The sequence below is a fragment of the Eumetopias jubatus genome, unplaced genomic scaffold, assembly GCF_037043125.1.
Source record: "Eumetopias jubatus isolate StellerSeaLion01/CBP00866 unplaced genomic scaffold, mEumJub1_p1.0 scaffold_5, whole genome shotgun sequence".
In the NCBI taxonomy this organism is placed as follows: domain Eukaryota; kingdom Metazoa; phylum Chordata; class Mammalia; order Carnivora; family Otariidae; genus Eumetopias; species Eumetopias jubatus.
The window spans coordinates 89,533,369-89,559,094 of NW_028274811.1; the positions used below are offsets into that span (position 1 = coordinate 89,533,369).

A 25,726-nucleotide genomic window follows, 5' to 3' on the forward strand; every position below is an offset into this window, starting at 1 on the left:
GCCCAGGCAGCCCCAGGCAGGACGACGTTACGGACGACAGGAGGGCTCCTGGCCCCGCGCTGAGGCCAGAGCCGGCTGCTCTGAGGAACCCGCCGTGGCTCCTGGCTGGGGGTTTGGAACCTGCACCAATGCCAATCCCCAGCTTCCTGAGGGAAGCCCCTCCCAACGTGGGCAAGGGGAAACGGGCAGGCCCATCAGAGGACCAGCCCTCTCCTGGGGACACCCAGGGGGCCCCGAAGTCCAGCTCAACCCATCCCCAAGGCAAAGGGAGAGCAGGGTATCTCTTAGCCCTAAAGAATTAAGACATCCTTCCCCTAACCAACTGCTCTAGTCCAGGGGCGAGGGATGGACAGAGGGGTCCAGGACCAGGTCTGAAGATGGGGGTGGGGCCTGAGGATGAGACCCCCAGGACAGATTGCTGGGGTCAGGATGGGCAATACCACAGCTTAGTGCCCCTCAGCACCACCTTCCAGGAGAGCCAGCCTCATGGACCCCTCTCCCTAGGAGGGCAGAGATCTGTGGGACGGGGCAACCAACAGGTGTGAGCGGCCCACAGGGGCGGGGAGGCAGGGGCCAGCTGTGTGGCTGGGTATGAAAGGGAAAAAGCCGTGGGACAGTGTGTGTGTGTGTGGGGGGGGTGAGTGTGCTGAAGGGACAGGCTTTTGTGTGAGGCGGTGACAGAGGGTGGGCCCTCGGCCCGGGGTGTAGGAGGCTGCAGTCCTGCCGGCCCTGACGCCCTCTGCCGCCCGACTGGCCGTCCCTCCCTCAGCCCCTCTCACACACACACACACACACACACACACACACACACACACACACACACGTTCTTCACTGGCTGCCGTTGCCGAGGGGATGATGGGTGGTGTGGGAGGAGGTGCGGGAGGAGCTGGGGTCATCTCAGGGCCAGCCTGCCTGGGCACGTGTGCCCAGAGCCTGTGCGGGACGGCAGTAGGGGGCCCCGGACAAGGAGAAGGGCCCCTGCGTGCCCTTCAGAGGCTCCTCCCACAGGCCTGGGAGTGGGTGCCCGGAGGCCACCTCGGCTCCAGGGCGGCCCTGCGGCACTGGTGCCCACCTGCTAGCTCCCCGGGCAAACCGTGGACCAGGCCCCAACAGGTGCCCCAGCAACCCGGGACGCAGGTCCCCTACTCCATGACCTTCCAAGGAATCCATGTGGCACCCCCCAGATGGCACCCGGACTCACCAGCACCCATCACCCCCTTATCCTACCCACACAGGCTCACCTGTGCAACTGCTCACAACCACCACACAAGCGCATCGGGCCACACACACAGCAAGGGTGCACACACAGCCAGCCCCCGTCGTCACCAGGGCACGCATGCCAACCCACAGCCCTCACACGTGCTCACGTGGGCAACATGCAGATATGGCCACACAGCCTTCTCACACACAGCCGACTCAGTAAACATTTCCTGGGCGCCTACTTGGTATCTGGCAACACCTCCCCTGTGTGAAGAGCATGAACACCCCCAGTTCACCATGATCAGCTCACCCACCCTGCACCCCCTGAGGGTTGTACACACAACCCGAACACGGATATGTGTGCAATATGAACACACACCCAGCAGCAGTGCAGCCTCCCAGCTCGATCAGGATTAAAACGGGAGGTCATGGGGCAGGAGGGTTTGTTAAAGTGAGGATTTGGCGGGGGTTGATGGGGTGTTGGAAAACGGATGGGGTCGAGCAGAGGGAGGACTGAGGGGGCAGACTGGGGAGGGCAGCCAGGCAGAATGGGTGCAGAATGTGCTACGCAGAGACCCTTTAAAGAAACAGCCATCAGCCTCAATCATCAGGCTGGTCTCAGCTCTCACTCATTGATCTCCAATCAGTCTGGATTCACATCTCAGGAACCCCAACACTCCCTTCTGACCCCTAGGATTAACAATGGCCTGGCCAGGCTGGGAGGTGTCCCCCAGGTTCTCAGGGCAGCAAGAATCAAGAATTGCTAGGGTGAGCCTCATGCCCCCTTAATCACACAAATGACCCCCCCATACACACATAAGCTCAGCTCTGCTAAGTACATGGATGGGGTGGGGGGCGGAGATCAGGAGGCCCTAACAACTCAGCCTAGGTGGAAGCTCAGGGAGAGCAGACAAAGGATGCAGGGGAACTCCCCCCACCCCAAGGGAGGTGGGCTGAGAGCTTAGTTACCAAGCAGGTTAGGGTGGCCAACGGGACATGAAGGGAGGAGGAAGGGCGGTGCAATGAAAGGGAGAAGGGAAAGCGGCGGCGGCCCCACGGTACACAACTCTGGCCCCCCACGCACCAAGGAGGCTGGGAGCCACAGCCCTGGCCAGGGGCCACGGGCCTTTGACTGTGCGGGCTGCAAGGGCTGGGGGCTGGTGTATGCGCCTCCACGCCTGAGTGTGTGCGTGTGCGAGCGTGTGGCGGGGACAGAGGAGGACACTGTGTTCTGGACGTGGGCAGAGGCCAGGTGCCAAGTCGGAATTGTGAGTAGCTGTTTGGGTCAGATGCTACCGGAAGAGGCAGGTATCTTAAGCCCCCTCCTCATTTTCCTGGGCACTGGGATGTGGTCAAAATCCTCTAATCTGTGACCCTCAAAGTCAGGCTCCCCCGGGCGTTGATTCAAACCCCTGACTCTGCTCTGGGGCCGGGCAACCAGCAAACTTCCCCCGCCCGGAGGCGTGGAGCATTTACACTCGCCAGCCCCGCGCGCTGACAGCTGCTCCAGCACTTGGCAGAACCCAGGCTTCCGGGGAAGCGCGCGGGGAAGCTGCGCAGCAGCAAGAGGCGGCCCCCGCGTCCCGCCTCGCAAAGTTTGGCCTCCGGGGGCTTCCAGCCGGGTCCGCCAGCACGGGTCAGGGACCCCCAGAGCAGCGAGCGTTCGCGCGCACAGTCCCCCGCAAGCCTCCCCAGAGCGCGCGCGTGACTCACCCGAGCCGTGGAGCCAGGTGGTGAGGACTATGCCCAGGAGCGCTGGCCACAGGCCGGGCCGGACGGCCATGGCCGCGGGCGGGCGGGCGAGCTAGCTGGCCGGCCGGGCGCGGGGCCCCGCGGGCGGGAGGGCGGCTTTCAGCGCCTCAGCCCAGAGCCCCAGCCCGGGGCGCCCCCGGGGCCCATGCCAGCGGACTGCGCTGCCTCCGGGCGGCCGGCTGCGGGGCGCACGCGGCGCGTGGCTCCCCTGGGCACCGGGAGCACAGCAATGCAGCCGGGGCGGAGCGCAGCGCCAGCCGCGCGGCGCACCGAGCCAGCCGCCGCGCGGAGCCCGCAGCCGGGGAGCGGGCCGGCGGGCGCCGCAAAACCCGGACTGGAGCAGCGGAGCGGGGCGGTGGCAGGGCGGGGCGGGGGAAGGAGGGAGGGGCCGGGCCGCCCCACGCAGCGCGCGCGAGCCACCCCCAGCTCCGGGGATCCCTCCCGGCGATGCCCGAGGCTCCCCCGGGGAGGGGTTGGGGTGGTGGGCGGGGAGGCCTCCCACCGCCCCGCGCGGTCTCCAGGGACAGGGCCTGGAGTCCGAAACCCGGAGTGGATCGGTTCTCCGGATCCGGGCTCTCCCAGGCCCGCCAGCCCGCGTACAGGTGGCCCGGGAGGGGCCCAGGGCTGCGGCGACCCCGGCGCGGAGCCAGCCTGCAGAGAACGGCCTGGGGCAGGGGTGCCCGGGGCAGGTTCCGCTGCAGTCCTCTCCCCCCACCCCACCCCACTCCCCGCCTCCCGGCAGTGCTCCGAGGCCGTCAGCGTGCTGCGGTACGCCACCAGCCCGCGGCTTGGATAGGGGACTGCGGGAGAGCGCCCGGCTCCGGCCCTCGCGCAGAGGCGCTCGGGCAGGCCAGACTCAGGGCCACCCGTAGTCCCCGCCGTGTAGCCTGGTGGACCTCAGTGTGACCCAAGATTTCTCTAACCCCGTGGCGCCTTTAGCTTAAGGAAAACAAACCCCAGGGCACAGCGTGTCTAACTGGGCGCGCGGTGTTTGCGCCCTGAGCGCGCACGACGCCAGAGACGTGGCGTGAAGGACTGAGCCGGGCTTTGTAAGCTGTGGAGACCCGGGGTAGGGTCTAGGCGCCTCCACCTTCTAGCTCTGTGACCTTGGGCAAGTCACGTCGTCTCCCGGAGCCTCCGGCAATGACCGCTGCTGGAGTCTCCTGCTCCCCACCCCCATTCCCTAATCTGGTTAAAGTAAACAGAGGGTTGCCTTGAAGGAGAAAGGAAATGACAAACGCGCAACATGTACACAGGGCGAATGCTCAGAAAAAGAGAGGGTCCTACTCTGGGTCTGGAGAGGGATGAGAAGGGTGAGGGCAGGGTCGCAAACTAAACCGCCTACAGGGACCAGTCCATAATATAAATTGGTGCTGCCCGCTGCGTGATACAATAATGGTCTGTGCTTCCACAAAGAGATATGAGCTCTCCTATATTTCTTGAAACCACGAGGCCCTCTCTCGGTCTGTCTTTTGTTTCCCACTTTTGATAGAGAAGGGTTGTGAGAAATGTTTTGCTTTTCTCTTAACTGGTATAAGAACCATCAGCCATACACTTGTATGGACGCTGGGCTTCAGCGCCAGGGAGGCAACGCAGCGCCGGAAACTGGGGGGCATAGGATCCCATTGCAGGGGGCAACTGGCTCTTCTACTCCAGGTGCCAGTTGGTGTCGAACTGGGGCCCAGTATGGCCATATCGTCCAAATTTCCAAGAGAAGCCATTGTATGAGAAATCTTGGGATTTAAAATTTTTAACTAAAACATAATTTTTATTTTCTTTTATTTTTTTTACCTCATGGGAGCCCCAATGAAAATGTCCACAAATGTCCAACAGCTTCCAGTTTTTGAACTCTGCTTTGGTGATTGCTTGTATGTAGGCTGTGTCTACCTGATCTACCCAACTGGAGTGTGTGTGTGTGTGTGTGTGTGTGTGTGTGTGTGTGTGTGTGTTGCCAGGAACAGCGTATGCCCAGGCTGCTCCTTCAGACACTATGCCTCACTGCGTTCCGAGGGAAGAGGTGGGTAGGAGAGGTGAAACCTTACTAGGTCCATCATTTGGGGCGCCTGGTAGAAGAGAGATAGTTAGGAACTGGGGTTTAGGCACTGAAAAGAATGAACTACTGGGATTGGGGGCTGGGATATAAGATATCATAATGGTCTCTGCTGGACTCTGCCATGTCCTTGCCTACATTTATAATTTGATCCTCACACGCAATCCTGTTAAATGAACATTATCATCCCCATTATACAGATGAGGTAACTGAGACTTAGGGAAGGGAAGTGCCTTATGTCCAGGGCCAACCTTATTCAATGTTTACGGGGCTAGCTAAGATTGGTCCTAGGGGGGCTTTGATTTCAATGTCCATGCTCCTTACATTTCCTCTTCCTGCAGTTTTTGCTCTGGGATTAGAATTTGGGAATAAGGCTTGGGAACAAGAAAGGAAAGGTTCTCAATCTCTCTTCAGTTCTCTGCTGTGTTCACTTCGCTGGCCTCCTTCAGCTAGAGTAGAATGATCTGTGTAGCAGTCAGGATAGATTAGATTATGTCATGGTAACAAACAGTCCCCAAATCTCAGTGGCTTCCATCAACAAAGATTTATTTCTCATTTGTTCATCATGGGTCTACTGCTCCAGATTATCCTCCATTGAGGACCCAGGCTGACAAAACAACCACTCTCTGGAACATCGTTGGTCAGTGGGACAGAGGAAAAGAGAGCTCTGGGGGTATACCCACCAGCAATCAATGGCTCAGCCCTGAAGTGACACATACCACTTCCACTGACAATTCATTGGCCAGAACCAGCCTCATGGCCCCATCCAAAGGGCCAAGAAGTGCACTTCTCCTCCATGCCAGCAGCTGAAATATGAGGAAAGAGGAAAGTAGCATTAATGATGACCACTGCCTCAAAGCCCAGCATGATTGGGCCCCTGCCTACTTCTGCGACCCTGCTTAGGCCCTAGCCATGGTGGCCTCCCTTCTGTTTCTCCAGCATCCAAGCTCATCCCCACCTCTGGACCCTCCCATTTGCTTTTCTTCCTGGGACACTCTGTCCCCAGATCTTCACATGGTTGGTTCCTTTTAGCCACTCAGGCCTCGGCTCAGCGGTCCCCTTCCAACTGGTACTCAGGGCATGTCAGGAAAAGGAGCAGGGATGCCCTTGCAGAGATGGAGCATAAATGTCTCACCTGAATTCTGCTTAAGAATCCAGGTTGGAAGGCTGCCAGGAAGTGCTTGTCTCAGGCTCAAAGGTAGATGGTCAGATAGGAGGGCTCCTAACATCTTTAACCTTCTTTGCCTTTGAGCCTCAGACTTAAAGGGAGGGAGAGGCCAGACCCTGCCTAGGCTGGACCCTCCAACGAGTGTCTGTGGCCCCCTTGCAATATCCCAGTGACTGTGCATAGGTTTCACCTCCCACTGCTCTGCTGGCCAGGGATTTCTCCTCACTAGGCAGCAAGAATCTGCCCCTCATTGGATTCACATTCTGGGGCCTCCTCAAACCTGTCTCCCCCTGCCCCCATGTTCATTTCTGTTATTCAGAAGACTCTTACTTTTTTTTTTTTTTTTTTTTTACTTCAGAAGACAAAGTCTGGGTCTATCATGAATTTTCTCCCTTTAGACCAAATAGTTCTGCTTCTGTTACTGGCATAGCAACAGAGCCCTGGGGCCCTATCCTTGCCACCCTGGCTCCCTACTGCAAGTGCTCCCCACCAAGGCTGCTCCTCTGAAGGCATCTCTTGGAGGGAATTGGCACATCTCCTGCCCATGTGGCCTGATGCATTAGTAAGGTCCCAATCAGCTGTTGGTGCCCACTGGATGGGGGGCCCTCTAAGCCTATGGTGAGGCCATCACTGACTTGGAGATGTACCAGAAGGTCCTGTGATGCTGGATAAGATGCACATCTTCAGGCCCTGCCCATCCTGATTCGGATTCAGTATCTCTGGGGACGTGTCTAGGAATCTGTGTTTTTACCACCCCTTCTGGCTCCCTCCCAGCTATTTCTACTGGTGCCAGTGGTCTGAAGACTCCACTTTGGGCAACACTGCCTGGTGTCTTTGCCATAGGCACTGCCAACAGCTGGATGTTCCCCATCCACCCTTGGGACACTGGCTTTCTGAATTTAAGTGCAGAGACTTCAGTTCATCCCAGTTCTATTCCATTGTATTACATCTAATCCCTCTTTCCTATATGGAGCCCTCTCAGGATGTGGAAGCTGTCGGGCAGAGTACTTGCTATTTTCTTCAGCTTCCTGTCATTCCCAGATGAGATTGGAAGCCATAGATTCTTTCAACCAAGTCCATCATAAACAGGTTGCTGAGGGCAGGACCAAGGAGAGAGCCTAGTGGCTCCCCTCCAGACTACCTTGTCAGTTGCACTAGGGCAATAAATCAATATCTCTTTCATCCACTCAGGAAACCTCTGGCCACACCATCCTTCAGCTCACATTTCACTGCTACACCCACAAAATAAACAGACCCTACAGAGCCCCAGATTCATGAGCTTTGTCCTAATCTACCAGGCCAATAACTGACACAAGAAATTAGTTCGGCGGGCTGGACTTGCTCTTGGTGACCCCACATTGGCTCTTTATAGTCCCTGCCTTGATCCAAGCATCCCTATTTGCCCACTGCTCAGCATCCAGCTTCGGTCTTCTGGAAGCAGCTGCTTCCCGTCTTTCCTTCGAGGAATCACCCTTCCCCACCATCAGTGTATGAGATTCATGTGGGGGTACCCCACCCCAGTTCCAGAGGACAGCACATGCTTCAGGCCTAACCACTCGGCATCCACTATTTCTTGAACCACAGTGATTCACTTAGAGATGGACATATGACCCAAACCAAGTGCTCAGGCTCTTTTCTGGGATTTGTGTTAGAACTGAGGAGAGAAAGAATTTCTTTTTTTGCTGAACTTGGAGCAGAAAAAGAGGAGATCCTGGAGCTGCCACCATGAGGAGCACATGCCTGAGACTGAGCCTGGGCAGGAAGAGCTGAGCCTGGAGAAGAGAGACACTGAATATTGGTTCATCATTCAAGCCCCCTGGGTCCAGCCACTCCTGAAGCTGCCAGATACACCCCTGGTTTTTCAGTTACATGAGCCAATAGATTCCTTTTTTTATTGTTTAAGCCCATTTGGGTTTCTGTCATGTGTACTTTAAAAAATGATACAGAATCATCTTTTATAAAAATCTGTTCTTGGGCCTTGCCCAAGATGGAACAAGCATTTATTAATGCCTACTCTTTGCAAGGCTTAATGCCACCCAGTTGGGGAAACTACAGCCTGTGGGAGAAGACATAGATGTCTTCCCACTTGTAAGTTAGGGTGGCATGAGAGCCAGGTCATAAGACAAGTGAAGAATGTGTGGAGGTTAAAAGGGAAAGAGGACTAGAAATGAGCCTCTTCAGAGGACCTCCAGCAATATCTGGACCAGTCTCTTCCTCACACAGAACTCCAACATCCACCCATCCCTGAATGCAACACACACACACACACACACACACACACACACACACACACACACACACAGCATGGTAGCACCCACTCAGTCTGCTCCTAACTCAAGTGCACTTCCCACACCCAAATCTCACACACGTGCATGCCCAGCAACTGAACACGATCAATAAAAACACGTTTCCCATATGTATTTACATACACGTGGAAACACTTCCACATATCCCCACTTCCTTCCTGCACCAACTATTGCACTCTCCATGCTGCCCTATGCTACGGAGAACTTTGTGCCTGAGCCTCTCCTGTGCTGTGGACATCTCCTTGTCTTGGCGCCTCCAGAACCAAGGACAGGCCCAACATTTCTTGAGATCTCACTTTGTGCCCAGCACAGGACTAAGGTCCTTAACTGGTTTATCTTTTTTTTTTTTTTTTTACGATTTATTTATTTATTTGACAGAGAGAGATAGCGAGGAAGAGAGCACAAGCAGGGGGAGTGGGAGAGGGAGAAGCAGTCTCCCCGCTGAACAAGGAGCCCAACGCAGGGCTCAATCCCAGGACCCTGGGATCATGACCTGAGCGAAAGGCAGACGCTTAACTGACTAAGCCACCCAGGCGCCCCTTAACTGGTTTATCTTTTTCAATTCTCACAACTGTTTATGAAGTAGATGCTATTATCATCCCCATTGTATAGATAGAAAAACTAAGGCAGAGAGAGGGGATGCAACTTGCCTAAAGCCACTCAGCTTGTAAGAGGCAGGATTTAAACCTAGAAGATGCCCCAGAAATTTTTGCTGAGTGATTGAAAGAATGTTCAGTTTAACAAATGGTTTTATTAGAGATGGATATGCTATCACACACATACAACACCCACACACACACAAACTCAGAAACACGCACAGAGAAACATACATACCCAGAGACAGCCTTCCCCGCTCCAGGAGCTCCATGGCGTCCCAGATTCTGAGGGGCTACATAGCCCCCATTTCTGGTTTCCTTAGTCAGGTTTGGTGGTGAGATGTTCCCTGCTGAAGGGCCTGTTGAAGAGGAGGGGGCGGGGAAGCATCCCGAAGGGGCAGGAGGAGCTGAGGAGGCAGCGGAGGACAGGATTGGACCAAGCAGAAGCCTGGCACCGTGCCCTCTGCAGATGACCTGATGAGCATTTTGCAGAGTTAATTTCATTAGCATCTCTGGGAGATGAACAATTAGCAAGATGCTCTGATGCCTTTAAAAGCTTAAGAGAGGGAGAAGGATGCCTCCTTGGCTTCCCCACCAAACCACAGCACCCCTCCTCCTCACTCTTTCTCTATGCTCCCTTCATCATGCTCCCTCCATCTCCCATCCACTGTCATCCCATCTTCCCCTCTGCTACCATCATACCTTCACAGAGTCATGTCTACCACCACCCCACCCCACCCAAGCCACCTCACCCCACTCCTCGGCTACTACGACGGCCCCTCCTTCCCTTTTCCAGCCTCCCATCTGCCCCTTACCAGCCCTGTGCTGGACCACTGCCCACAGTGCATCGATTGGTCCCCTGTGTTCTGATCACTCAGACACGCAGGGCTGGGGCTTGGCACGGGTCCAGGCCTCCAAAGTGGCACAGCTACTCTATGGCACCCACCGAGGGCAGGGCCAGGTAGGAGGTCTCTGTGTTTGATTGATTTTGCGACCAGGCCCTTGGCAACTCCCAGACAGGGTTCCAACCCTTGACAGCTTGGAACTCCCATTCCAATTCCAGGGCTGGTCTGGTGGACAGGGCTGAAGTAACCTTCTGCCTCCTCTCCTAGTGCCTGGCATATTGAGTACCCAGGACTTGGGGGAGGTTGGGGCTCCCCGAAGGGAGGCCCAGGTTAGTGTGGGGGGCATCTGTAGCTCTATTGAACAGATGGAAAATGGGACTCCAGACTCCTTGGATCAGTGTTTGTCCCAGACTCCATCTGCATGATCCTGGTCTTGAGGACACATTCCTCATTTTGCCTTATCTAAGTGCTAGGTCTGTGGGAGGAGTTCTGGCCCAGCTTCCAGCCTCCCCCAGTCTCCTTTAGGGGGCCCCGGGGCAGTCTGATATAGGAAGGTCCTGCTGGCCAGGACCCCAGCCTATCTGGGTTGAGATTCCAAGTTCTCTCGGACTAGGTGGAGGCTCCAGATAGACCCCCTCTCAAACTAGATGGTCCCTGATGGTTCTAAACTCCCTTCCATCCCTAGTCCCCAGTCAGTGCTTCAGAATCCCTGGGATCTTACTAAAACCTGGATTCCTAGACTCCTTCCCAGCCTACTATAGGATCTCCAGCCCTTGAGACTGGGAAACGTGGTGCACAACATCAGGGGTCACAGACCTCTGGAGCCAGAAACTCTTGCTCTACATCATGAATTCTCAACAGGGGCAGTGTGACCCCCCAAGGGGGTAGAAACTTTTCTTTGGGGGTGGTGGTACGTAGAAAAAAAAAAGACTCTCTATATAAAGCACAGATCTATATACAGTACATAAGGAGATATATAGTGTATCTGTGGTATACAATTCAGAGAGGGGGCGATTCAGAATAAAATGTCTGCAAAGGCTCTTTATGGGGGTGATAGTGAAAAATAGGTTGAGAAACTGCTCACCACCAAAAGATTCTAAGAAGCATAAAAGCATGACACGCACCTCACACTCCACACCTGGACACGCACACACATACCCAGGGACATGCACACACACACACACACACACACACACACACACACACACACACACACCCTAGCACACCCTACACACAAATGCATCAAAAGTCCTCTCTCACACATATGCAAATATACACACTCCTGTCTTCACCCTCCCACACAGACATCAGGAGGCTCCAATAACACTGCATTAGTGAAGAGAAGACTAGGTTGGGATTTTAATAAGCTTTCAAATAAATAAATATATAAAAACCCCTTTACCAGAGCCTTGATGCGTCTTATTAATGTGACATCGCTGGCCTCACACTTCTTGAGAACAGAGGAGCCCTGTGTCCTCTTCATGGATGTGGGCGTGTTTCCGAGACGGCGCACGTTCTGTTCATGGCTGTGAAGGGGAATGTGTGTGCCTCTGTGTGGCGTGCTAAATGTGGGGTGCTGTGGGAGACAGGTCGGGGAGGAGTGTGTGTGCGTGCATGCCCATGAGGGTGATCTGGAGTTGTTAGCCGGACACAGTCAATTTCCAGAGAAGTCAGTCTCTAAATTCTCTCTGTTCATCATTGTATGGCTTACCTTTGCTAATATGTAGTGCATGAGCCATAAAGACACACTGAAGAAATGAATGAATACATGAATGTAATTTTACAAGGCATCTTGACCTTTGTCCTCTTCATGAAGCCTCATGTCCTAGGTAACACTGTGCTCATTTTACAGATGACAAAAACCCCGGCTCGGAAAATCAAGGGCAGCACCTGCACCATCACCATCCAGTGAGTGGTGGATGACCACATGTCTCCCAGTCCCCAGGCTACCCTGCGGACACTTGGCGACCCAAGTGGGGTGGCCCAGGCTGACTTCTCTGTCTCATCACGCCCAGGTCACTTGCAGGAGGGCTGCAGAAGAGGGGCCGTGTTGGAATCCAGCACCCACAGCAAGACCCTCCAGAGAGGTCCCTAACAATCCCTGCCCACCTTTCCCTCCCCTCCTCCCTTGTGCCACCAGACCCCAGGCCCCCAGAGCCCACTGCTCCTGTCCCTTGAGGGCCAGCTGAAGCTAGCGCTGAGCAGATGGGTGATGTTCACCCAGCGTGGCAGTTGTGACTCAGTCCCCCCGGGGGTTGGTACATACTGTGTGCCAAGGTTAATTAAACTGGTAATTAGAAGGAGAGATGCTTAATCTATCTGGTTAATAAAACAACCCCCCTTGTGAGAGCGTGCGGACGCTGTCACTTGGCCAGTGGAAGCAGAGATGCTGCAGCTCTGGTATTATGGGATCAGGCCAGCAGAATGCTCCGCACTCCCTCTGGGCATTTGTCAAGTCTTGGAACCGATTCCTGGGTCTGCCGCAGCCACCTCAGGCTGGGATCTTGAAGGGTCAGGTCTAGGAGGGCAGCCAGGGGTGCCCAGCCCCAGGGAACCTCAAAGGGGAACAGCAACAGGGAATACTGCCCAGGCAAGAGTCCTGGGCGGGTGGCTCAGCTCATCTCCTACACCAGCCAGGACCCTCTTTTGTCCTTTTGTGACCCTTCATGACACTTCCTTTAAGAGCTAGGTCTGACCCTCACAGTCCAAATTACATCCTTGGTGAATATCTTTAAAATTTTTAGGGGCATCTGGGTGACTCAGGTGGTTAAGCATCTGTCTTTGGCTCAGGTCATGATCCCAGGGTCCTGGGATCAAGCCCTGCATTGAGCTCCCTGCTCAGCAGGGAGCCTGCTTCTCCCTCTCCCTCTCCCTCTGCCTCTCCCCGTGCTCATGCTCTCTCTCTCTGTATCTCTGTGTCTCGAGTGAATAAATAAAAAAATTAATTTTTAATTTCACATATAAAACACAAATACCTTATTATTATAAAAAATTTTTTTAAAAGACTGCAAATAACCTTGGCCCAAATCTCAGGGATTTTTTTCTGAGGAGGAAACCATGGGTGAAAGTCCAGTGTGTAGCCTTCCGGGCCTTTCTCTGCATATATACAGGTATGTCTGTTGGTGCAACTAGCCATAGTTTCATTTGATTTGTGACTTTTTACAATATGGTATCTTACTATATGCTTCCTTCTGCAGTGTCCTCCCCCCACACACACCCCCACCCTCCACTCACCAGTGATCTGGAGTCTTGATTGTTTTCTTCCATCGGATTTCACAAAGATGGAATTTTCCAGATAGGGAGAGGAGCCTCCCTTGTCCTCAGGACCTTATGCTAAGAATGGCCTGGGACCCATATCAAGGCATCCCTTGAACGTGGGCTCTCAGCCCAGTGGGTCCGCCTTGCTCCCCCACAGGCCCATTACCTGCTACCTTGTCTGTCCACTTCAGCCCACTTCAGCCTGAGACACCAGGGCAGCTCACAGAAGCCTGTCTCTGTGTAAGGCCACCACAGGCTCACATGCCAACCCACAGACCTCCCCCTCCAGCTCAGGAGCAGAGTCCTCAAAGAGACAGGCCACCTCCCATTTGTCATATCCCAGAACAACTCTGGAGGGGTAGGGCCTGAGCGACACCTCTCCCTGAGAGCTGGTGTGAGGACAAAGGTGCTCAGCTCAGCTGCATGGCTTGCCAGGCAAAAGGGGTGGCCAATCTCTCTCCCAGCTCCTGGCTACAGTGACAGGCAGGCCCAGCTGATGGGCACAGCAGGCAGCAGGCAAGGGTGGAGGTGTGCCCATGCAGGGGAAAAGGTTTTATTAACCTCCTAATGATCGGTTTAATGGACTTTGAAGGCTGGTGAATTCAGTGACTAGAGCAGGTGGCATTGAGACCACAGTGCATGATTTGGTGTGAAGTGAAGAGTCTGGAAGGTCTTTAACTCCCAGAGCTCCAATTCAGTTCCCAGTCGAAAAAAGGCAGCAGTACACAATTATTTTAAGGGCAAGAAATAAGTGAGAGAGTGAGGGCAGGACCAGACAGGCATGGACTCAGCCCACTCTCTATCTACCCATCCACTTACTCTTCCACTTGCCCATCTACTCATCCACCAATCCACTCACCAACCCACCCACCCACCCATCTACCATCCCCTCACTCATCTACCTACCCACACACTTACCCATCCTCCCACCCACCCACCCACCCATCCACCATCCACTGACCATCCATCCATCCATCCACATATTCATTCGTTCAAGTATTTATTGACCCGTTACTCTATGCCAGGTCATATGCTGTGTGTAGATCCTGTTTTCTTGGATCTGATTATCCCAGTGGGGGTGGCAGGCAGGAAAGCAACTGGCAGTAAATAAGCAAACAAACCAAGAAGATAATTCCAGATGATGAAGAATATAAAATAGGGGGAGTGAGAGAGAGTGAAGGAGAGGTGTGGTGGACATCAATACAAAAAAGTGGGGCCAGGGGACGTCTCTGAGAGGGTGATTTTTGTTTGTTTGTTTATTTAAAGATTTTATTTATTTATTTGGGATAGAGAGAGAGGGAGAGAGAGCACACAAGCAAGGGAAGGGGCAGAGGGAGAAGCAGACTCCCCACTGAGCAGGGAGCCCAACACAGGACTCAGTCTCAACACCCTGGGATCATGACCTGAAGCGAAAGGCAGACAGTTAACCCACTGAGCCACCCAGGCGCCCCATGAGAGGGTGATGTTTCAGCTGAGACCTGAGTGATGAGAAAGTGGCGGCCATTTGGAGATTTGGGGGAAAAGTGTTTTGGGCAGAGGGAAGAGCAAATGCAAAGCATCTGAAAAGGAAGTGAGCCTGGTGTGTTTGCATAAGCAAAGGGAAAGCAGTGTGGCTGGGGCACATGGGGGTGGTGTGAAAGGAGAAGAGGGGCTGGAGTCTGAGATGTAGGAAAGGGCCCTTGAGGCAGAGGAAGGGAATCTAGACTATTCCAAGGAAAGCCCATGGAGGGTTTAGGCAGGGGAGTAACATGATGTAATCTGCATTTTAAAGTCATCCTTCTGGCTGCTTAATACAGATGACTGTAAGGTCGGGGGTGGGGGTGGCCAATGATTTCTAGGCCCCTTTCAGTTCCAGAATCCTGTCATTCCCTGCCCCTCTTCTATTCTAAACGGTTAAAGATAATCTCTAACATTTGAAGGGTGTTTGGCTATTTACAAATCATATTTGCAGAACGATTCTGTTTAACCCTCACAGCAGCCCCATTCAGCACTTTGCCGAGGAAGTAGCTCCTCTGAGCTCCTGCAGAGCAGCCCCAGAGTGGGGGCTCCTGGGATCTGGAGCCCTGAAGAGTGCTGCTCTGCAGGAAGAATACCACTGTTAGTCTTGCTGTGAGCTCCTATTATGTGCCAGCCAGGCTCCCAGACCCTCTTCTGGGAGGAGCATCCCCATTCTCCTTTGGAGAACCTCTACTGCCACCACTCAGTCTTCATGGTCCCGATGAAGCCAGGCCCACCCCTGGCTCCAGGGATGGCAGCCAGAGTTTCCAGTTTCTTGGCTTCCGTCATGGTTAGTTCAGATTGGGCTTCTAGTCTATATGAAAATCAAGCTTGGGACTTAAGCTGGGGCTTATAGAGGAGAAGTTCCCTTTCAGGTGGCTTGGTCATCTGTGAGCCTGGGGGCCTGGAATGGCTGATGGCCACACATTGATGAGAGCCTACCTAAGAGGGAAGGCCCTACAGAAAAGAGCTAACAAGGAGACAAGGAGAGGGACTCATTTTGTTAGAGCACCCTGATCCAGCCAAGCCTGAAGCCAACGCCCCCATATTGAGGACTTTTTAATTTTTTAAAAAGATTTATTTATTTATTAGAGAGAGAGAGAACGTGTGCTCAAGGAAGGGGAAGGGTAGTGGGAGGGGGAAGGAAATCAGTGCAAAGCCTGATGCTAGGCTTATTTATTTATATATTTTAATTTATTTTTTAATTTAAATTCAATTAGGAGGACTTCTTAATTATAAGAGCCCTTTTGAGTTTGAGTCAGGTTGAGGTGGATTTCTGACCCTTGAAGCCAAATGAATCCTCATTATACACATTTTAACAACCCTTGAAGGTTTATAAAAATACTTTTACACACGGGGCTTGGTTCACTCTTAGAGCAACTCTTGGAGGTGGGCATTATTATCTCCATTCCATAGAGGAGGACAGCAAGGCTGAAAGCTGAGCTGTGTTACCAGACGTAGGGCTCATACTCAGATCCAAGTCTTCAGTCATTCCCATCCTGGAGGGCTAATGTGAGACCGCCATGCATAGGCCTCCACCAGGAGCTTCACTTCAGTCATGAGCCAGCTCTCTGTTCACCCTTCCTTTGTCTACCAAGGAGCAGGACCCACTTTTCTGGCTTCTCTCTCCTGGCCACTGCCCCCTTTGGCCTGGGATCCTTGTAAGCCTGCTGCCTGTGATGCTGTCCTCTGCCATTTCAAGCAGGCAAGGCCCTTTCAGGAATGTGACAGGGAGAGCTACCCTATGGCCCAGCAATTACACTACTAGGAATTTACCCAAAGGATGCAAACATAGCGATTCTAAGGGGCACCTGCACTCCAGTGTTTATAGCAGCGATGTTCACAGTAGCCAAACTATGGAAAGAGCCCGGATGTCCATTGATACATGAATGGATAAAGAAGATGTGACACACACACACACACACACACACACACACACACACTCACTCACTCACTCACATTCACAATGGAATACTACTCAGCCAGCAAAAAAAATGAAACCTTGCCATTTGCAATGATGTGGATGGAACTAGAGGGTATTATGCTAAGCAAAGTAAGTCAATCAAAGAAGGACAATTACATGATCTCACTCATACGTGGAATTTAAGAAACAAAACAAATGATCATAGGGGAAGGGAGGGAAAAATAAAATAAGACGAAATCAGAGAGGGAGACAAACCATAAGGGACTCTTAATCACAGGAAACAAACTGAGGGTTGCTGGAGGGAAGGGGGTGGAGGGATGGGGTCACTGGGTGATGGGCATTAAGGAGGGCACATGATGTAATGAGCACTGGGTGTTACATGCAATTGATGAATCACTGAACTCTATCTCTGAAACTAATAATACACTATATGTTAATTGAATTTAAATAAAATTATTTTTATTTTTTAAAAAAGATTTTATTTATTTATTTGACAGAGAAAGAGACAGCGAGAGAGGGAATACAAGCAGGGGGAGTGGGAGAGGGAGAAGCAGGCTTCCCGCGGAGCAGGGAGCCCGAAGCAGGGCTCGATCCCAGGGCCCTGGGATCATGACCTGAGCCAAAGGCAGACACTTAACGACTGAGCCAACCAGGTGCCCCTGAATTTAAATAAAGTTACATATATAAAAAAAAAAGGAATGTTACAGGGAATGACTCAAGGACATAGACCAGGCCTAGGGCCCTGGTCTTTCTCCAGCCAGCTGGGAGGCCACATGCCACAGAGGAGAAACTTCAGACACATGATTAACACTTGAGCTGCAACAATTTCATCTATAAATGGGGTTAGTAATACACCAGCTCCAGGTGATGAACATTCGATGAGGTAAGCTGAGCAAAACCTGTGGTCAAATGAGCACTGGCATCATGAGCTCCTTGGAGGTCTCTGTGGTCCTGGCCCCTCGAAATCATGCCTGTCCTCCAACTGTATTCCCCTATGCTCAGTTTCTTGGATGTGAGCTCCCCATTCCGGGGACACTTGGCCTTTTCCTCTGTGATTCACTCATTTCACTGAGGGAATAATTATTAAATGCCTACTGTGTTTCAGGTTCTGCTCCAGATAGTAGGAAACAGCAGTGAACAAGACAAAAGCTTGCGTTCTATAGGGCAGACACAGCCTAAAAACATACAGAGGAAATATTTTCACATAGGGCTCTATGCTACACAGTAAGCAAATGAGCAAAACCCAGGGAGATGTGATAGTACTCAGAGGAAGGAGGGGGAGAGTAACGGGGATGGTGTAAGGCTATCTGAGACCTAAATTATCAGATGCAACTAAGGCAAAACTGGCAACTGGAGGGTCCCAGGCAGAGAGCACAGCAAGTGCAAAGGCCCTGAGGTGGAGCCAGATTGGAAGAACAATAATGCTGGTGTGGATGGAGAGCAGTAAGTGAGGAAGAAGTAGGACACGACATTGGAGAGGTAGGCGGGGCAGGCCCTGGTGCCCTTGTAAGCCATGGGTAGGATTTGAACTTTATTACATGTGCAGTGGGAAGCCGTAGCATGGGGCACGTAAGCAGAGGAGGGGCAGATCCAAGGCTTATTCTGGAAAGAGCAGTCTGGCAGCTGTGGGAGGACACATGGCCGGGGTGAAGAGGAAGCACGGCTGCCAGCCCAAGCCCCTGCCTTGTCCACACCCTGCTGGAGCTAGTGCCCCCAGCCCAGCCCACCCCCAGCAATCAGATGGTGTCGGAAGCCCCTGAGCTCTCCGCTCATCTGCAGGTACTGGTGAACAGCTCTGGGCACCCAGGGAAAGATGCACTTGACAAACCTGAGCAGACACTAGAGTTTCTCCACCAACATCCTCAGTTCTCCTTGATGGCTCATCCCCAGGGATCAACACCCACCACACCCGCTCCTGCAATTGAAATGGTCTGTAGTTTCCCATTACTATCACTCACAAAGGCACACCTCCTCAGACCCCAAGTAATTTGCATAAGAGAAGACCCCTTCCCCCTATTGCCAGAGACCATTTCCCTCCTCAGTAGCATCTTCGAATTTGGGGGGTCCAGGGGCACCTGGGTGGCTCAGTTGGTTGGACGTCCAACTCTTGATCTCAGCTCAGGTCTTGATCTCGGGGTCGTGAGTTCAGGCCCTGCACTGGGCTCCGTGCCCAGTTTCAAAGAAATTTTTTTTCCGGAGGGTCCAGCACCCCCCTCCTCCCACCCTGATGAGCATTAGGGTGTGCGTGTGCACAAACGCTGCGCCAGTGTGCCCTCAGGCTGTGTGTGTGAGAGCTGATGACCAAGGGCGGCAGGCAGGGAGAGGTTCTGGTAGAGCAGAGAGAGGCCGCAGGCTACGGGAATCCAGCCACCGCTGCCTGTCCATTCCCATCAGGAGAGCCACCGGCCACACTGGCTATTTCATCTGTGTTTATTTGTCTGTCTGCCTGTGTCTTGCTCAATCTTCTAATGTGTCTGTCTCAGCCGTCAGGTGCCCCTTCAGCTGGAGCCAGGGTTTCTGAAGTCAGACAGCCCGAATCTTTCTCCTGGGGGCCGGGCGTGCATGCTTTCAGGCCATGGGGCCTCAGTGCCTCTCTGGGAGCAGGCCCACATCCCATGAGAAAGAGCAAAACGGTTCCTTGGGCTGCACAGTACTTTACAGTTTGCATTTCTCTGTCCCACGCATGTGTTTAATTATATCCTTGTCTTGTTCCCAAAGGAGTTCAAGGCACTAGTCTTATGTTTGTTCTTTGCAGTGACACTGCGGGGTGGGCAGGCACCGACCTAGTCTATTGGCAGCCAAGGAAACTGAGGTTTACAGGGGTTTTGTCAAGGTCATGGACCTAGTGAGCATTAGGGGCATGGCTGGGACTGGAGCCTCTGGCGTGGGTTGGATTGCTGTTGCAGGAAGTTTCCAGAGCTCTCCCACTCCCAGAGGTTTGGAGCTTGCTCTGCCTGGGGGTGTCCTGGGCCACCTGCTCTGTTATGGGCTCAGCGGGTAGAGCTGGATGGACACCTCCTGGCTCTTTCAGGCCACTGATCCAAGCCTCAGTTCTCCTGTCTGGAGTTCTGGGGGAGGCTCTGGGGAGCAGTAAGTTGGGGAACCCCCTGAGAATTTGGGGAGGGGAAGGGGAGTGAGAGTCTGGGCTGTGGGTAAGGGGCAGGCAGGGTGGCAAGGGCTGCTATGAATGCCCCTGACCTGTGTCCCTCTCTGCAGCCTGGCCATGGGGGCTGAGGGCTGGGGAGGTCTGGAGGGGGCATGGTAGGGGCTGGCGGGGGCGTGTTGGGGGCGTGTTGGGGGCTGGAGGGGGCGTGGTGGGGGAAAGAGAAGGGGCTGCCCAGCTGACAGCAGGTGACAGGATGACTCGGAGCCCAAGCTGCTGCTGCTGCAACAGAGGAGGGGAGTGAGGGGGACAGCAAGGCTTGGCAACCGCTCTACCAGCTGCTCTGGGTTTGAAGCTGAGCCACTTTGCTGGCTCCAGCACAGCGCGAACAGGTGGCAGCAAGATTGGCACAGCCAGGAAAATCCATCTTGCGGAGGCCAGCGTGCAGCGGAGCGGGAGAGGAGCAGCCAGACGGAGGGGGAGGATGGGGAAGTAGAGGGGGAGGGGCTGTGGGGAAGGGACCCTCCCCTCCCCACCACGGGCTTAGCCACCCCTGGGGGCCCACACAAGTGTCTACACGTGTCCACACAGCCACCTCTGCACACCCAAGACAAGGCACTCAAGACCCCTCAAGGATCCTCAGGGCCCACAGGCTGGCCAGGTCTCCTACCCCAGAGGGCTCACAGGACACCTGCCTTCTGCTTTTGTCCTGCTGCCTATACCTTCCAGCCAGCTCACCTCTTAAGCTGGGACACCTGCGCACCTGGGGTGGATGGAGGCACCTGAGCCTCCCAGATGGGCTCCCAATTCCAGGAGGGGCAAGTCAAGTTTTCTTGCTCTGTCAGGACAGGGATCCCTCCGCACGTGCTGTCTGGTGATTTGGCTGTGAACAGGCTCACTCCACAGTACCCTGACTCATGACCACGTGGGCTCCCCCAGAACCTCCTGAGTTCTGAGTGATATTTGTCACTCAGCAATTGCAAGGCTGTACGTGGTGCTACCTAAACACCTGGTTGATGCCCAAATACACCAGGTGGCTCTGGCGTTCACTTAGTCTCCATTCAGTAGATGTCTACGAAGGGCCCGCTCTGGGCCCTGCAATGTTCCAGGTATGGAGGGCACAGCAGAAAAGAGGACAGACAGGTCCGGGGCTCATGGCACTTACACGGCAGAGGGGCAAGTCAAGCAAACAGAAAAACACACAAGGTAATTTAAAAGATGGTGATAGTTATGAAATAAATAGAGTGAAGTCCAAAGGAACTGGAAAGGTGGTTTTTTTAGTTGAGGTGGCCAGGGAAGGCTTCTCTGAAGAGGTGGCATTTGGGCTAAGACCCAAACGAGCAGCTGGTCCTAAAAAGGGTGAAGAGTGTGCTCAGCAGAGGGGATTGCATGTGCAAAGGCCCTGGGGAAGAAGGACATTGGCCTGTTTGAGGTACAGAAGGAAGACCAGTGATATTGGGAGCAGGGAGGGCTTGGGTCATGCAGGACCTGAAGGGCAGAGGGAGGAGTTGAGCTTTTTATCCTATGTGGGATGAAAAGTTTTTGGAGGAGAGATCCATCTGGTGGCTGGGGTAGGACAGGCCAGACGAGGTGGGGTGGGGAGGGAGGCATCGGGCGACCAGGCATGGGGGGCTGCTGTCGGCTCGGGGAGAGGAGGGTGCTGGACTGGAGCGGAGATGGGGAGGGGGTGAGAAGCAGTGGCATCTGGGTGTATTTTAGAGGTTGAGCCTACAGGACCACTGTGGAGGTGGATATAGAAGAGGAAGATTTAAAGCTATGTTTGAGGTTGAGCTGGGTAGAGGGGGCATTCCCTAGGCGGGGGAGGGTTGGGGACTCCCATGTAGTCAGGGAGGAGACGTAGAGGACATTCTTTCTCCTCTTTTAAAAGTACAACCCAAAGGGGATCCCCACACTCTGCGTGCCTGGAGCAGTGCGTGCCCCTGCCCCTTGTCCCCACCGGATAGAGGAGTGTCCATCTTTACTCCACATCCCCTCAGCCCCCAGCTCTGCCGCACATTCTGAGCAAGTCGGATCCCTTCTCGAAGATGGACGGCACTTTACAAACTCCATATGCTCAGTTTTCTTTTATTATTTTAATTTCTAAATACTTGGGAAGGGTTCCAGCATTGGCTTCTGCTATGATCCCAGTGCCAGCAAACACACTTTGCTCTCTCCCCCTCCTCCTCATCCAAACCACAGAGCTTTCTTCCAACCTGGAGGAGAACTGGCATTCAGGGAGGGAAGTTCAGCCAGCACGTGGATGCCCCGTGGGTCTGGTCAAAATTAAATTGACCCCAAAGGCCCTGGGGGACAGCAGGCAGGGCCTGGCCCCATGGGTGGGAGCGCAGGTTGTGGGTCAAGTCCCGGGTGTCTAAAGACACTTTCAAAGAGGCCAGGGCACCGGATGGGAATGGCAGGCTTCCCCACACTGCCACCCCTCGGGGTCTCTCCCTTGCCCCAGCCCCACAGGGGCTGACTGCCCTCCTCCTGTACTCAACTCTCTAGCACCCACTTCACCCAGCAGCTGGCTTGCTTTCTGTCTCTCAGACAACTGTCAGGGACTTTGCTTTGCTCTTCCCTCTGCCTGGAGTGCTCTCCCCCCACCCCCACCTTTACAGAGCACAGCACTTCTCACCCCAGTGTTGCCCCTTCTGCAAAACCTTCCCTGGATACCCAATCTGAGTTGGCTCCCCTGAACATTCTTCGTGGTCCTTGTCGCACTGAAAGCTCCCGTCTTGCTTCGATGACACGTTCCCATAGGATCAGGACCTTCTCTGTCTTTGTTTCGTTTGCTGCTGTACCCCAGTGACTGGGACAGCGCCAGGTGTGGAGTAATAAATTCTGGTCGAATGAGTGCTAGGGTTTCCTACCCATCTCCTCCTGCCAGAGCCCATTCAGGGAAGGAGATGGGGCATTCTGGGTAACACAGAGTTAGGTATATGGAGGAACAGGACAATTTTATTGACTGGCTACACGTGCCAAGAGCAAACCAAGGGGCCATTGAATGTGGTACTCCCATTTGATTCACAAGAAAATGAAAGCTCAAAAGAATAAAGGAACCTGCCCAGAAGCAGGCAGCTTGTAAATTGGGGAGCACAGTTCAGATTCTTGGCTTTCTTACCCACCGGGCTGCAGATGGACCACGGATAAATGACCAATTTTCAACAAAGTGGAATAATAAAGTGCACTTAGCACCCCGCACTATTATTGACCATAAATCAATGGCACTTTGATGACTCAGGAGGCAATGATTTCAGAGCCCCTCGGGGCCCTGTTGTGATGGGTCCTGATCTCCTGTGTGGGGCCATGCCTTTGCCCAGCGTGGGGCCAGGATGAAGCTGCTGTGACCCCGAGCTGTGCCCTGGGGCCTGCTCTCCAGGCGACACCTCTCATCCCTGCAGACCGTCCGTCGCTTTTTCGCTTTTTCATCCTGAAGAAAGGAGGACAAGACATGGATGTGAGATTTCCTGGGGCATGTCACTGTGACCAGTAGGAGTCTCCAAAACCAGCCTCAACCAGGAGGGGCCGGCAGCATGGCTGGGTCCTTCTGTTTCCTTTACCTGCTGCGCTCCTTCCCTGGGCGTCTGCGAAGCCATGGCTCTACTTCCTCCAAGCCTGCACTCATTGCCAAGTTTTCGGTGCAGCTTGACCAGGCTGCTCTGCAAGGCTGAGCATACATGGGCATGCCTGCCGGCCTGTCCCTACTCTGCATTCATGCAGGTCACCGACTGCCATCTAACATACCATGCATTTTATTTATTTTGTTCATGTTTACCTCTCTCCTGCCCCATTAGACTGTAAGCTCTGTGAGGCCAGGGTTTTGCCAGCTCGGTTCCCTGCTGTATTTTCAGCACGTGGCCACCTGTTAGGCAGTCCGTGTTTGTGTGATGAATATTCCCCAAACTTGGGTCATTCACATCCCACCTTCACAATTCTGGTCACAGCTGTGTCCCACTTGTACTAGCTAATATTTTTCTTTCAACCATCCCCCTTTTAAAAACTTACAGAAATGAAATGTAAAAGAAAGCTTTTTATCACTGCCATAAATGGAAAGCCAATATCACTTGCCATAAATAGAAGACAACTGTTAAAATAAATGCCACGAAAACAAAACAGTGTGAGGGAATTTGAGCAAGAGCCTGTTGCCTGCAGAAGGCAATAGGCTGAGGCCTCCTCTCTCCCCATCTCTCTGCTAAGAGGCGGGGTCAGCAAGTGCTAGAGAGGCGTAAAAGACAGGCCAGCACCAAACAGACTTTGTCCCTGATAGGAGGTTTTAGAGAGAATTGCATAGGGAACAACTTTCTCACCATCCAGTTGAGACAGTTGGCCTAGTGCCATGCTCAGAACCTCCTAAAATCCCCACCAGCCAGGGTCCTCATTCCACACTTTGGGGAACTGAGAATCTGGAGAACTCGATAGGGCTACGTGTGAAGGACTGCTCCCCCAATGCACCTGGTGCTTGGGGCCATGCTAGCCCCTAAAGTGTCTTTGCAGTAAATTTGGAAGAGCTGGCCTCCGGGTGGAGGCGATACCATGGCTCCTGTCTCCTCGGTCCTGCCTTCCTGCACCGTCTCCCCAGGGCTCCCAGGGCTCAGTGGTCTGGACCTCCATCCTGGCACTTACCCTAGCCCTGCCTGCTCCCCAGTGAGCTCTGTTTGAGCCTGTCTTCCTCACCTGACCGGCAGCAACCTGGTGTGAGGACTGTCCTGTTTGTACGCGTATCTTCCATCGTTGGGCAGTGTCCTGCATATGACTGGCTTTCAAAAAACATTTGTGGGGGCGCCTGGGTGGCTCAGTTGTTGGGCGTCTGCCTTCGGCTCGGGTCATGATCTCAGGGTCCTGGGATGGAGCCCCATATCCGCTCCCTGCTCCGCGGGGGCCTGCTTTTCCCTCTCCCACTCCCCCTGCTTGTGTTCCCTCTCTCGCTGTGTCTCTTTCTGTCCAATAAATGAAATCTTTAAAAAAAAAAACAAAACAAAAACATTTGTGGACTTGGTGATTAATCAAACTCAAAATAGCCAACATTTCCTCCTGTCCAGACAAATAATACCAAAAAATACATCTACACTCTCAGCCCTGGCTTTTTTCTGAAGTCTTCCCAGTCCTAGGTAGGTGGGTGGATATTCTGATTTCCCACATCCTTTGGAAGAATTTTGTCTTCCTGACTCCCGAGCTCTCCTTCCCGATCTTTTCTTAGTCTAGTCCAGCTGGCAGAGAGTTGCAGTTAGAACGTTTTGTGTTGCAAGTGACAGGAAAACTCGGGTCTGATTGGTTACGTCATAGGGGAGTTTATTGAGCTATACCGTTTTTAAGTCTGGAGGTAATGTTAGCATCAGGTAAGGCTTGGTCCAGCAACTCCAAAGATGTCACCAGAGACCGTGCTTCTCTCCATCTCTCTTGTCTGACCTCCTTGAGTGTGTCACCCTCGGGCTCCCCGCAGAGCCTCCCCCCACCCCCACCTGTGCAGTTCCACACTACCCCCTCCTGGTAGCAAGATAGCTGCCGCAATTCTCATCTTATACCATGTCCTGCAGGGGAAGAGTGAAGATCTCTCTTCCAGGCTTGCTTTCCCAGAAACTCTTCGCGTCTCATTGACTCTAATTTTGTTAACTGACCATCTCTGAACGAATAGCCACAGCCAGCGGGAGGGGATATGCTAGGTGGCCAATCAGGTGGTCCGCTCCTGAAGGTGGGTGTGGCATCAGCTCACCAATCATAGGCTGAGATACAGGACAGGTTAGTTCTAAGGGGAGTTTGGAGGTCGGTTTCCAAGAAGGAAGAAGGGATGGATTCTGGGGGCAAACCATAGATGTCCTCAACGTGGGGGAGGTAAGCCAAGCAAGCCAGCCACTATGGGGCTTGTTGGACTTTTATAACAGCTTCTTTTCCTCCCCAGAATACAGTTAGGTGATACTATAGGCTGGGGCCAATCTCTGAATCCAGGTGCTGCCGGATTCAGAAAGGACAAGAGTAACCACGTGAAGCGCACTCCAGGCCCCACACAAAGTCATAGAAGGTTAGGGCTGG

General features: G+C 53.4%; 1 protein-coding gene across 2 annotated transcripts in view; it reads right to left on the reverse strand.

The window, feature by feature from the left end:
- UNC5A (unc-5 netrin receptor A) overlaps positions 1-2,983 on the reverse strand; it is a 60,202-nt gene extending 57,219 nt beyond the window's left edge. For both annotated transcript variants that reach the window (XM_028102742.1, XM_088023668.1), the window contains exon 1: positions 2,914-2,983. In XM_028102742.1, the coding sequence (XP_027958543.1) occupies positions 2,914-2,983 (70 nt within the window). The remainder of the gene's footprint in view (positions 1-2,913) is intronic.
- Between the last annotated feature and the right edge of the window lie 22,743 nt (positions 2,984-25,726).